The sequence below is a fragment of the Lonchura striata genome, chromosome 6 (genome assembly GCF_046129695.1).
Source record: "Lonchura striata isolate bLonStr1 chromosome 6, bLonStr1.mat, whole genome shotgun sequence".
Lineage (NCBI taxonomy): Eukaryota > Metazoa > Chordata > Aves > Passeriformes > Estrildidae > Lonchura > Lonchura striata.
The window spans coordinates 14637408-14651221 of record NC_134608.1 but is presented as its reverse complement, the minus strand read 5'-3'; the positions used below and the strand labels follow the sequence as shown (position 1 = coordinate 14651221).

Below are 13814 nucleotides of genomic sequence, written 5' to 3'. Positions count from 1 at the left end.
TACTCCAACAAAAGGGGTTAAGGAGAAGCATAGAGCCATTCTAAAAGCTGTCCAAATTATTCAGTGATCACTAGGTGGTTTTATTAGTTAGCCTAGTAGCTTTATTTACAGCCTCAAATATTTAAGTTTTCTAAGTCTCTGGATCAGTACAAATAGAGTAGCTTTTGGTAGAAATCAGGACTGCTTTGGAGATCGAGTGCTAGCAAAGGAATACAGCATTTTTAATGTATGTGCTTAAAACTGAAGATGTTTTTCATACAGAGATTTCTGGAGAGCCCATTTATAAATAATATTTTATACCATTTAAATTGCTGGCTAGAATCAGAGAAAGGGCTGTTTAATAGACCTGGGGCACAATAGCAATTTTCTACCTCAATGTATTGCTGCCATGGAAAATTCTCTGGAAAGCATCAGGCTTCAAAATCAATTACAGTTTACAAATGAGGTTTGCTTTCATGCCAAAGGTTGGGTTTGAAGTGTGCCTTTGGGCAATGCCTTACTGCAATGCATGTGCAATGGAGTGCAGGATTTTGCCTTCAGGGTCATTAATGTGCTCAAGCAGCTCCTGGGTCCAAAGGTGCAGGAAGAGCTCGGACAGAGCTCTGTGAACAGGCTGGGTGTGTGCAGGGAGGGCAGGCCAGGTGCACAAACCACTCACCACCTCAAACATTCTCCATAGCGTTCAGAGGGTTTCAGCACCCTTTGCCTGTGCCTGCATCTACATTGGGGCAAAACAGTGAAAGTCCCCAGCTGCAGACACATCCAGGGTTCTGTGCATCCCATGTTTTGGCAAGGGAAGGCTTAAGGCAGTGGCCCCAGTCTGAACCTGGGCTATAACACATCTCAGTTACATATGGATGTCAGAGATGTACGAGCTGGGGATTTTATAGGCACAAAAGTGAGCACATAACCACCAAATCATCTGTGAGCAAAGACAAGGAACTGTGCTCAAGATTTTAAGGACTGGTTTGGAAACCAGTCCTTAAAAACTAAATCCTTTGGATTTAGTTTATTTTTTGAGGAATCCGATCCTTGTACAGTTTCCTGGAAGCTGGACTCATTATTCCAATTACAGACTTGATTAATGTTTACACGCACTTCCAGGAATCAGTATTGCAAGCTTTTCAGAACACAAAAAACCACAAGAGAATAAAAAAGAAAGTAAATTTTGTTTTTACATCTCCAGCTTACTTTTGTGATTTTTTCTTTCTTTCTTTCCCAGAAGAATCTCACACCTGCCTTGGAGAGGTGAGGTAAATTACATTATGGAAGACTTAAATTTTTTTTAGTGATATGAACATTAAAGTCCTGTGCTTTAGATAGTTTTCATTGCAAAGAAGTAAAAATACTCATAATTTCTGTGAGATATTCAGATTATTTAAGTTAATGAGAATGGATTGACTGAGATTTAAAGCAAAACTTTTCAAGATTACAGACAGGGGACTTACAGAATAAACTGATTGCAAACCCAGCAGCAAAAGTATGTTTCTAATTTAGTTGTTTGGTTCTTTTTTTTAAACCTGCCACCACACTGAAACATCAAGGTGATGATGACGTTGTTCTTGTAAGTTCCTCTGTGCAGAATTTTTTTTTCTCCCTGTGACACACTCCCATGGTGTCAAATGCATTTGTGAACCCATACAAAACACCCAAATCAGAAAGGCTCGGCACAAATAAATCTGATGTGAGATTTTGGGCTTTCATAGAAAAAACTTTTCTATTTCCCTACTAACTTCCATTTGCAGCTTTATTATTGTTCATTATTTTTACTTTCTCACTGGTATTTTACTTTCGTCAGCTCACAAAAACCCAGAGAACTGCAATGTAGCTACATCACAGAAAGGTGTGTGCACACCTACACACATCCACAACCACACAGAGCGAGTTTTGCTACTGCCCCTCTTCCCCCACACTTCTTTTCTAAAGGAAGATTTAATTTGACATGGAGATGTGTGTGATGATTAACTCCCTGCTGGGCAGCCACAGGGGTTTCTTCCCCCAGGGCTAGCAGCAATTTTTAGAGGAATGGGCATGGCACTTACACAGCTAATCAGGAGAGGAGGAGGTAGGTCCTCTGCCACCAGGAAGAATGGCTGCAAAGAAGGAATTAATATGCCCCATTCTCTGTCAAATTATAGCTCCCCTCCTTTTGCCTCCTTCATGAAAGAAACCACAGGCCTGTCTTATTGCTCAGCATACATGGACTGTCCTCACCTTTCTGCTTCCCATCCCTTCTGCCTGCTCTGAGAGCTCTTCTGCTACCTCCTGACAGTCAGGTTTTTAACCCACATCAGCTCAGCTCCTGCTCCATGCTTCCCCTGCACTTTGACTGATACCTTCACCATCAAGGTTGTCTCTCCTTTAATTTCCACTCTACACTTTTAGCAGACTTTTGGCATTTTAATCCAGTATAGTCAGAAACATTTTTAGGAGCACAGTGACAGAGTCCTGGTGGTGGTAGTCTCCTCAGAAAACTGGTGCAGAAGCCCTGTTACTCACCTTACTTTAAACCTTGAAAACTGAAGAAAAGCTGTTTAATATGTTTAATATTAAAGCTGTTTAATATTAATTTACATATTAAATACTGTAAAAGGGAAGGGGAGCCAAAAGGATTCTGAGATTTTTTTTTTCCTCCATAGAGCCTGTGCTTTTTTCCTCTGTGTTAATGTGACTCCTTTTCTAAGGCTTTACAAATTGATGGACACCTCTCCTCTCTATGTTTAGCTGCTTCTCTTTCACACTGCCTGCTCTCCTTATCCTGTGCCTAAACTGAGCTCCATGCTGTTATGTTTCCTGATTCTACACAAGCTTGCTTCTTGAACAGAACTTTAATGATTTTATTAAATAAGTGCCTTCCTCCTTCAGTCTGTCAGCTACAATATTATTTTAGACCTTATGCAGAAAACAACACCAAGTACCCCATACTGATATGCAGAAAAGAAATTCATCCTGCAACACAGCCAGGAGACAGAAAATAACTGTTTCTTCTGTTAAGATTTTTTTTTTCGTGATTACTAATGTAGCTAGAACCATGAGACAATAAGGGATAGCTCTCAGAAATAGAAAAAGGAGTCAATTAGGTAAAACACCACTAAAAGTTCCTTCATCACTCTGAAGTGAAGATTGCTTTTACATTAAAAGGCAATGTATAATGTACATTCAAAAATGTGATAAATCAGACATAGGGTTAGGTAAATAAATGAAAAGTTGCCATAATTTTAGAGTTTAGATTACATAGAAATCTATGCTTCACTGTCTTTGATACAATCAGTTTACACAATTTCAATAAACCATTAATACAAAAGAATCCTAGGTAGGAATCTTGTTTCCAGGATGGTATTATTAAAATACTTCCAACTTTTGCTTTACTGACACTGAGCCAGGCTGCATCCCACTGTTCAGCCTTTAGAATCCATTACCAAATGCCTCTTTATAAAGTAAAAAACCCAACAAACTAAACCACAAAACACCACAAACACAACAATCTAAGAAAGAAACCTACTCTTTGTTATAGACAAGATTGGTGATACAAGGTTTTGTTCACTGCTCACAAATTTGTTCAGAAAATTATGACCTGATTTTAAAAGTTCTCCTGCTAGAGAGATGCTAAAAAAATATATTATTTTTTTTTTCTAGCTTTTCTCCCCACTGTATTCCACCTCTCCTGATTCAGGTGGGCTGGAGAATACAGTAATTGGAGAAGAATTCTTGTAAAAAATAAGAACAAGAGGAGGTCTACTCCCACTCCTACTGAAGTCAGTAGAAACATTTCTATTAGCTTCTGCAATTCTTGTATCCAGATACTGAAAAATCAGCTGAAGATTTCAAAGAGAAAAGTCCAAATCTTCCTTGGGCTGAATGTCAACCACTCTAATCAAACGTGATTCTACTTTGCCTGCTCTCTCACCAGTTTACACCATGGTGCATGACCACATGTTCTCATACTTGCTCTGACTTCATTTGTAAACATGAATCTGATGTTAAAAATCACCCAGAAAATCCTACAACACCATCCTTCAGTATTGCTTACTGGAAGACGGCAGAAACTTTGCAGAATTATCTTTAAACAGTGGATGAGTGGACGGTGGTTGTTAGTTTGACCACAGATATGCATTTATATATATATATATATATATATATGTACATACATACACAATCTCTATATACATATTATAAATACACTAATAAAAAAACTGTAAAAATATTAATTTTGCTCAAATACCTGATTAAAGTGGGTTAATCTTATGTTGCATTACGCGATCTAGCCCATTGGCATGATGGCTGTGTTGGAAGCCCTAAAATCTACATTAGTTGCAATTAAACCCAGGGAGGCTGCCCTCCTGCCGTCGCCTCGCGCCGTGCCAAGGAGCTATGTCGGGGGTGGGCCCTCGTATCTCAGCATCAGCTTGAAGGAGCGAGCGAAGTTGTTGGCCAGGGCGCAGCTGTGGCTCTCCTGTGCCAGGGGCAGGAGGAAGGCCAGGAGCAGCAGGAGTAGCAGGAGCAGCTGCAGGGGCAGCGCTGCGCGGCACGCGCGGCGCAGGTAGGAGCACACGCCTCCAGAGCGCTTCTGCAAAACACAAAGCAAAGAGCAGCTCAGAAAAACACATCGCTGAGGAGGTCTGGTCCAAATACACCAAACTGACAGGGAGAAGGTCAGAACAGCCCCCTTTGTCCTTGGTCTAGGAGCCAGTCTGGGTGCTGGGCACACTCAAGGTGACTGAAGTTAAATTATGTCTTTTAGGAGAATATTTCACTATTTTCAAGAATTCCCTGCTGGAAACTGTTGTTTTCTAGAAGGAAAACACTACTGACTTTCTAGAAGAAAGTGATTGCTGCCAAGCCCATTTTCCAAAGTGGTGGTCACACATGCTCGTGCCCGAGGTGCTGACTGGTCCCCTCACAGCCCCCATACAGCACAGAAGGTCTGGGTTTGCTGCTCTCCAGTCAGTAAAATCAGAGTGCTGGTGCCTGGAAGAGAGGAACAGCTTCTGCCCTCCATCAGCACAAAGGAACTTCATTTGCAGCTCATCCAGCCCTCCATATCATCTGCCCTGCAGCACCATGCATTGGCCTTGGGGTCTACACGGCTGGAGGTCAGAAGAAAGGCCCCACAGTGCAGCCTGCCTCAGTATACCTTATACCTTACCAGGCCCAGCTTAAAACTTTATGTGATGCAAAAAAAATTAGAATCAAAACATTGATAGTGAAGGAGACACTAAAGCCACATCTATTTCTGTGCAGCTCTGGGGGACATACACAAAGGAGTCTCATTACACCTTTCTCTATACTAGTGCAAACCTAGAGTAGGTCAGTTAACCTCATAAATTTGATCTGGTTTAGCATGACCAGGAGAGAATATATCTATGGCTACAGAATTCAGAAAAGATTAATTAAGAAGGGAGATTTCCACTGGCAAGATTCCTGGGTAACTCCTGCCAATAAGCTGAATTGTGTGAGTTTCCAAAAAAAAAAAAAAAAAAAAAATCAACTCTCTTGAAAAGAAATTTGATAGAAAGGGCTCAATAACCCACTTATTTCATCAAACAAGGATTTATACAATGAGAACAAATGCAGTGCTTAATCAGCTACATTAGGTACCAGCCTACATCATAAATGTCAGCACAGAGCATCCACTGAAGTGGAGCCCACATTTTCCACAAAAGGAAATTAATTTATTGTGTTCAAGTTACAGGCAATGTCAGTCCTCCAGCAAAATTAGGGCTTCTGCTCAATATGGGGTGTTTTACAGGCAACACCATTGTCCCACTATAGCACTGTTGCCTTTTTCCCAACCTGGAAATGAAACCTGAAACCTGAGATAATTTTGATTAGAAGGTAATGTAATGAACATAAACAATCCATGAGAAACATCAGTAGAGAAGATATGGAGGAGATTGATGGTAGAAGTAAGTAATTATGCCTTCGCTATTTTTAATGATCTCTTCCACTGCTTTCTAAATTACTCAGTCCCTTGTAACGCCATATAAATGCTTACAGAATTAATTACAAAGGTAAATATACAGCTGCAGTTACACATCATGAGACAGTTATGCTGCAAAATCCGTCTGTTGTAGTTGGTTTGCTTCCATTATATTGAATGGCTGATGAGATATAATTATTGTGTCAGGCAGATGTAGAGGCAGCAGAGCAACAGCTCCTTGCTCCATCGTTTCTGGCCCACAGTTCCTGGGTTGCAATTTGGTCACTGAGGCCAAGAAAAACTCAGATCCCTGGACACTGGAAGTGTCAGTGGATAAAGTCTTCATGCCAGGGTGTGAGTGGGACAGACTTTGAGCACCACTGGGCAAGGTCCCTGGGTACAGTGATTATTTAATTAAAGCTCCACCAACCTGGCTGCCTCACAGACATTATCCGCTCCTACTGTCACCTGTTCTCAAAGTGCAAGGCATAAGTAGCTGTTTTAATGAAACCTTCCTTTCTCTAGTCCAGACCTGAAATGCTTCTCCCCACTGGGCATCATCTGCCTGTGGGCTGAACAAAACCTGGAGGGTCTCTGTGTTTACAGTCAATGCTAAATCTATTATGCACAAGAGCAGCAACTACAGCAGTTGGTTGGAGCTCTCTGGGCTTGTCTCTGTAATGCCATGGATCAGCCACTTCTTGGTGTGTTTAGTGTAAATCAGTGCCCTGTCATCCACAGTTCTGTTCTCACTGACAAAGATTTCTCATTCTTAATTCTTCATTGTATCCACAATATGCAGCAATATGACAAATACATTTATTAGAGTGCCCTATCTATAAGGAAGAAGACCCTTGCCAGGTTCCAGAATCCATGAGCAAGTTTGTTCGTAGATATTAACAGGTAGAGTTCTGCCAGTGGAAGATCAAATTTTAGTTAATGCTGCATTGGAACAATTCAAACATGCTCTTTGCCCTACACTAAGGCACAGTAAGTCTTACTGCTGATGTTGTTATGGGATAGGATCCTGAGAGTAACTTACTTCACTCCAACTGGAATCCTCAAAAATGTTCTCACAAACTCAAACTGGGACTTAGAAATCCATCTCTCACTGACACAGTTGTGAAGACCACCAGTCTTCCTAGCAACACCTAAACCTTCTCTTTTACTGCTGTCAATCCTTTAGAACTGGATCTGAGAGCTACTTCAACCTGAAACTACTCTTTCATTGCCAGGCCAGCTGCAATACGTCTCTTCCCTGTTCCACCTTTCTGCCTGTGAACTGGTGGGAAATGTGAGCGCTTCCAGTTGTGCCTTGTGTCTGTTCCCGTCACAGCCCAGGCAGCAGATTCTTATGGCCACTCAGGCCTGTGTCACTGGTTTCCTGTCATGACCACATTGCCAATTAGCCACTGCTTTTCCTGCCCTGATTTTTCTACCAATCCAGGATTTGATTCAGAGCAGTTCACTGACTCTGCCTTGATTTCTATTGCAAAGACTATTAATAACTCAAATAACATGTCAATCATCCCATTTCTTAAAGTGCCTTGCTTTTAGATACACTGGAAGAAGCTGTAAAATAGTATTGCTTTTCACAGTCATTCTCCAGAAAGAATTAATGCAAAATGGATTTATTAACAAGGCCTCATTTGCTGTCCTTTGAGCTTTCTGCAGAGGAGGATACTCAGGCTAACCATAGCATATCCTAACATTAGAAAAATCTGTGGAAAGACAGTTACCTCAGGGCAGAACTTCAGAGAAGGAGAAATATTTTGTCTTTATCTTCTCTCCCACCTGCTTGCTGGGTTTATATGTTCAATGAACTTTTGTCTTCGATGCCCAGCTTCTCTGTTTTGTTTGATCACACAGCAAGGTCAGAATGTTGTATTTTAGACTCCATTTGTTGTCATGGGAATGACTCAGCTATAGCAAATGTGGTATTATGATGCCTCTGCAGGACTGAAAATGAGGCCCACAGGAGTTGTGAGAGTTTGGTGTTTTCAGCAGATTTGCAATGATAAACCCTTCATAAATGAGGGCCTCAACCTGTACACACTGAAATCCACAGGAAATTTATCATTAATTTCAGTGACTGCAGTGAGATTATGCACAGGAACAAATAAATAAAGTCAGGATCAGGAACTACTTATCTGTGGAGGTCAGCAGGTATCTTACAAATGGATTCATTAGTTATATGCCCAAGTTGTTGTGACATGAAAACTACATTAGTTCTACTGCTTTGTGCTTGCTGGAACAATTGGTGGGGTTTTTTTGGTGGTTTTCGTGCTTTTGGGGTTTTTTTGCTTGTTTGTGGTTTTTTTGTAGGTATTTTGGGGTTTTTTTGGTGTAAATATGAGAGGTGTTAAAGGATAAAAAAAATATGAAGGAAACACAGTAAATTTTAATAGGAAAGAGGATACATTTGCACAAAGCACGGAAAGTTTGAGGCAGTGACTCCCTTTTTGTGTATGAAAAAAAATAGCACTTCAATTTTATTAAGTCAAGATCAGTCAAGATCAATTTTACTCTTTTAGATCAGTGATGTGCAAAAGAGATGCTTTCAGGATGTAGTGTCTGAGACCATGGTCCCAACAGGAAATTCAGGAGGCCAAAGTACAAACCTCTGCTCTACTGGACTCAAAGTGATCAGTGTCCTAGAGTCAGGACACACTTCCAACCCTTTAGCACATTGCTCAAGGTTAGAAAAGGACCTCTTAACACAGTTTTGCCTTTGCAAGAGACAGTTTGAATATATCATTCTTATGAGATGGAAAGTTGATAATAAGAAAGATAGAAGGTTGGAACCACGACCCTTGCTACAGAGTGGAATTTCCCTTTCCCAGTCACTCCAGCTACTGGCATCAGTACAGCTACCACCCAATACCCACAGTGCCTGCAGTGAATGTATCAGATATAGGCTCCACTAAACATTCTGAAATCAAATCTTCCTCAGAGAAAAATTGGCAAAGCTCCAGTGAAGTCAACAGAATTTTAATTTCCACCATCTTAGAATAACAGTTGGAATACCTGGGTATTTAGCCAAAGTGTCAGAGATATTTTTGAAACACACATGGAAAAGGAATACGTTGGCATTTAAAAGGAAAATATACTTTTAAAGTTCACCATCAGGAATAAATGTCCTCCCCCTTCTCCCTCAAAATACCAGGACAAGCAAGGACTGTCAAGGGGTGGACGGCTGTGTTTTGTGTAATGCTAAATGCATGCTTGCTCCAAATGAACTGCACTGGCTGTGAAAATTCACATTTGTACTTGATTCATGTTGAGGCATTTGAATGACAAGCATGGGTTTAGATCGAGGGAGTCCTCAGAAGTGAAATCTGTTTGCAGTTAATAACTCCTGACCAAACGCACCGTGAAAAATCACTTGGATGGGAAACAGCAGAAAAGCACTTTAGAACTTGCTACATAATATTCCTGTATAAATTGTTGAAGTGTTTTACTAAAAATCAGTGCCCCCCCTGGTTTGCTATTGACCACATTCCAGGATATAAGAAAACACACAGTTAATCTAGCTATTTGAGAGAGCAGAGCAATATAGCATCTTATACCAGCCTCATTAGCGGGGTTTTGCTGCTGCTTGTATGTCACCAGTGTGCCTGACAAAAATCATACCTGCACCACTGAGTCAGTGATCCAGCAGAGAAAAAATATTTAGTCTGGATTTATTCCTCTTACCTCAGAGTATTTCCTGAGAAATGCACTGCTGCCTGAAAACTTCTGCTCTACCTAGGCATAAAGAGACCAGTGCCTTAGTGTCCTACAGTCACTGCACACAGACACCAGCAGCTATGCCACTTTGTGCCAGGGCTGTACCCAGCCCAAGTATCCTCTATTCTACAGTAGCTGGCACAGATGCATAGGCAGTAAGGCAAGCATAAATAATTTCTCCTTAATATTCTCAGCCTCCAGCTACTTTCAGTTCAGGCAGTGTCCTGAGCCTCATAGGGCTTGTAAATCTGTTTAACATTTAGGGAACCTTTCTTCCAGATACTGTCCAGTTCCCCCTTAAACCTACACAAACTATACAGAGTCCTTCAATGCTCTTTAGCAAGGAGTTCCAGCTGGCAGGGAGAACACATCCTTTGTGTGAGCTTTGACCCTGGCTCCTAGTCCATCCTACAACAAGAGATGGAGAGTTAACCATCATCTATACTCTCAGCACAATTCACTATGATGTGAAACCCTAAATTAAATGCCTAGGCAGGATGAATCCAGGCCTACTTCCACAGTGGGAAGGTCACAACATATTGGGCTCAAACTACAGCAATAGGGACAGATGAAGAACTTCTTAACAGAAGGAACAGATAGGCCTTGGAAAGGCTGAACTACACAGTTAAGGATTCTACCACTTCATTATTCCTCTGACAATAACTAGAGCTGCCAGGAAGGCTAAAACAACAGCTCGCCATACATTCCTTTCATCTTGGAGAAGAGTATGCCTGGATAGGAGTACTAAGCACCACCACTTGTTCTGGTGAAGCAGCTGCCTTATCAGTGGCATTTTGCCACTGAGAGGCCCCGTGTTTCTGTCACTTGAGATCCCACTGGGTATTTCCTCAGCTGTCACTCACAGAGGCAGGTTACTGACAACAAGAAGAGATCAGTTCCAGGGGGACCACAGGCTGCTCTCTCAAACCAAAGCAAATGAGTTTTACCTCAGTGTGAGATTACTTGGAGTTGGGCTTCTCCCAATAATTTAGGGGAGCTGGATACTGTCACCATGGAACTGAGCATCCAACATGCTCTTGGGCAAAGCATAATTCCATAAACCACAGCAGGAACTAAGATCAGCCTCTGCTGATTAGAGATTATGTGGCCTCTGCAAAAGGACAGCGAGACCCTGAGTTCAGAGCTGATTTTCCTAAGAGCAAACACTGCCCAGGGTAGGCAACCAGCAGTGAGGAATGACTAAGGGAGGCCTGGGATGCCACTGATCCCTGTGCTTATCATTCTCCTTTGCATAGAGAGCTACCAGAATGAACCAGAATGCTGAAGAGAGGTTAACTGCACCCATACAAGCAATTTTACTCAGATGTTTTCCATCTTCAGACTGCTTGACTTTGCAACCTTAATGTTCCTTTCAATTCTGAAGTGCATAAGCATATGCATGTAAATAGGTAAGTATACAGGCAAATTAAAGACTGTATTCTTCCTTAGGGCAGATTCTGGAGTACCTCAACATGGCTGGGGGATAATCTAGAATCTTACATGGAGACTTCATTTAAAAGAAACAGAAAACAAGCCAGCAGTTCGTATTTGAGGTTTCAGCAGCTACATATGGTGGGTATTTCAGAATTTCTGCTGCAAAGTCACTTAGAACTAAGCACTGTGCCATAAGCTACTGTGGCACAAATGGATTTATAAAGGTTAACTTCTGTGTGCATATACAGCACAAGATGCTTTCAGGAGGAGCATATCACAGGACAAGAGCTGCAGCCTACTAACAGCTAACAGTGCTACTGTTAAAATAGCACTGATTTCTATAATTCTTCAGACCTCAGCAAGCAGAAAAAGACCTTAGTCTTCTATATTCAGGAAGGCAGGCAAGTAAAACAACTTCTCCCAATTTCCAGCTTCCATTCATCCTTGCAAGTTGAAATAAACTAATTAAAATAAGCACAGAAAGAATAAAAACTGAAAGAAAGACAAAATGTTCTGGAACTTGCAGAAGAAATTACTGACATCAAAATCTTGTTTATTGTGTCAACAATGTATATTTCCAGCTGCTTTGCCAGTTACTTCTCTCAAGTCAATCAAACTTTTCTTAAACTTCAGCAGTCACTAGATATGATTTAAATATATTTGCATTTTATTTAAATACTTTAAAAATGCAATGTCTTTTAAATAAATAATAGGTATAAAAATTAGAGGCAATGATTAGAACTGTTTTTCTTACAGTGCCTTTTACAGTTGTGTTACAATATTTTTCAGGTATATACTGAAAATTGGTTGCATTCTGCTATTGCTCAACAAATTTCTCTCTCTCTTTACCTTTCGGTTAAGACATAAAATTTTTTCTGCTGAGAAAATCATTCTGAGCTAAGCTATATCCTTGGTGAAAATCTGCATATACTTCACAACCTGGCAGGCAGTTAAAGGACACCTCTCTTCACATGAAGCAGGGAGCACCAACCTCCTGCCTAAGGAATACCACATGAGCATGGAAAGAAAGGGAGGACCAGATAAACAACAAAAAAAGAGCCCCAGATATATATTTGAGGACACTGTAATGTAAATTGGAAAATGCCATGAAACCTACAGAAATAAGAGCACACAGGCAGGGAGTGTCCCAGGTGCAGGAATGTGAAGGGAAGCTTGCAAGCCTGCTGGAAAAGAAAGGGGATGCTGCTGCCTGGCTTAGTGTACTTAACAGTGGGACTGAGTTTAGACTGAATGGGAAGCTAGGATTTTTCTGGAGTGGGTTTTTTTGGGTTTTTTTGACTAAGTTTCCTTTCTGAGCCAACAGCAGGGAGAAAATAAATCTATCTGCTAATTTTTAGTGCTAAGATGACCTTTATTCTGTGTTTGGGTCACCAAACAGGTTACCAAAACAGGTAAGCACGGGCTTATAGGCAGAGTGATGAAAAAAAAAAATGGAGAGATATTATCTTTATCTATAAAGGAGGTATTAAAAACTGAGGAAAAGATACCTTTTAATAAGTCTTTTTCATTTTACTGAGACAGTAATTGTACCAAAGATTTCAAGTGGGTAACACCTAGCAGGACCCGAGGAAAACCAATGGGCCACACACATTTAGTAGAGGCACCACTACCAGAGGCACTGATACAGAATGTTGTGCTTTTCTGCCATGAGGAACTCCCATCATATCTGCTTGGGCAGAGCAGACCACAGTACTGTTTTCTTCCTGGCAAGCTGTGGCAGCTCTTGCTTTGCAGTTTCCTGAATGCCTGCATTAATTTGATTGAGTCCAGATCAATGGTGTCTCTAAATAAGATTAAATTACACGTTCCTTCTGTCTGTATGTTACAGGAGATTACTCTTAGCAGAATCTCAAAGGAAGCAATTAGCTGACCAATGCTGTAATGAATTCTAATTATTTTGTTTGGACAAACAATAAAGCCAGATCGTTTGTTTAGCAAGGAAGTAATTACTCTGAGAACTTGAGAAAATAAATCAAACAGCGCTACCTAGACCTGTAAATAATGAGCCTTCGACTTCCTATTTATGCTAAGAATGCTCATGGAATATCTTCAAGTAGCTGGGAGCCAACCTTTGAAAGTAACATTTATCATAGTTATTATTGAGCACTTGCTTGATTATGTTCTTGAGTGTGCTAGGTAACCTGCAGAAATATCCATCTACATTGGCTGTCACTGGCACCTGCTAAAAATTCGCTGCAGCCAGTGCAATTTCCTGCAACTGTTTTTTGTTAATCAACAAGAAGTCACTCACATCACAATCAGTAGGCTGTTCTGCTCCTAAGGGCACCAGTGGCAGGGGCATGTCCTCAGCAATGGATGAATGATCAGGAAAAAAAGCACATTACTATACATGGAGCAGGCTCTATTCTGCCCTACATTTGGCCACGTAGGTTAGAAATGGAATAAAATAAGAAGGCAATTGAATGAGAATGGTTGCAGCTGGGTCTTCCTGCTCTCCACATTGATCTACTGCTGCTGCTGCAAAACATTCACAGCTCCAACAGGAGAGACAAGCAGAGTCACTGGGGACCTCGTGCTGCAAAAAGCAGAGAGCAGTCCAAAAATACCTCAATTTCTGCAACTTCTGCTGATTCTGTGTGACTTAAGAGCATGAGGGAGCTGACAAATCAGAGATAACCTGATCCTATTTTATGCAAACTCACTGGTTGTTGCAAGCACAGTGATGCAGCCATCTGTACTTCCTGCAGAT

At 41.0% G+C, this 13814-nt stretch overlaps 1 protein-coding gene across 4 annotated transcripts in view; it reads right to left on the bottom strand.

Annotated features, from left to right (window-relative positions):
* Positions 1–3098: 3098 nt before the first annotated feature.
* Positions 3099–13814, bottom strand: part of SYNE3 (spectrin repeat containing nuclear envelope family member 3) — a 55131-nt gene continuing 44415 nt past the window's right edge. For all 4 annotated transcript variants that reach the window (XM_021549716.3, XM_077783974.1, XM_021549717.3 and 1 more), the window contains one exon: positions 3099–4567. In XM_021549716.3, coding sequence (XP_021405391.2) covers positions 4370–4567 — 198 coding nt within the window. In that variant the 3' untranslated portion in view covers positions 3099–4369. The remainder of the gene's footprint in view (positions 4568–13814) is intronic.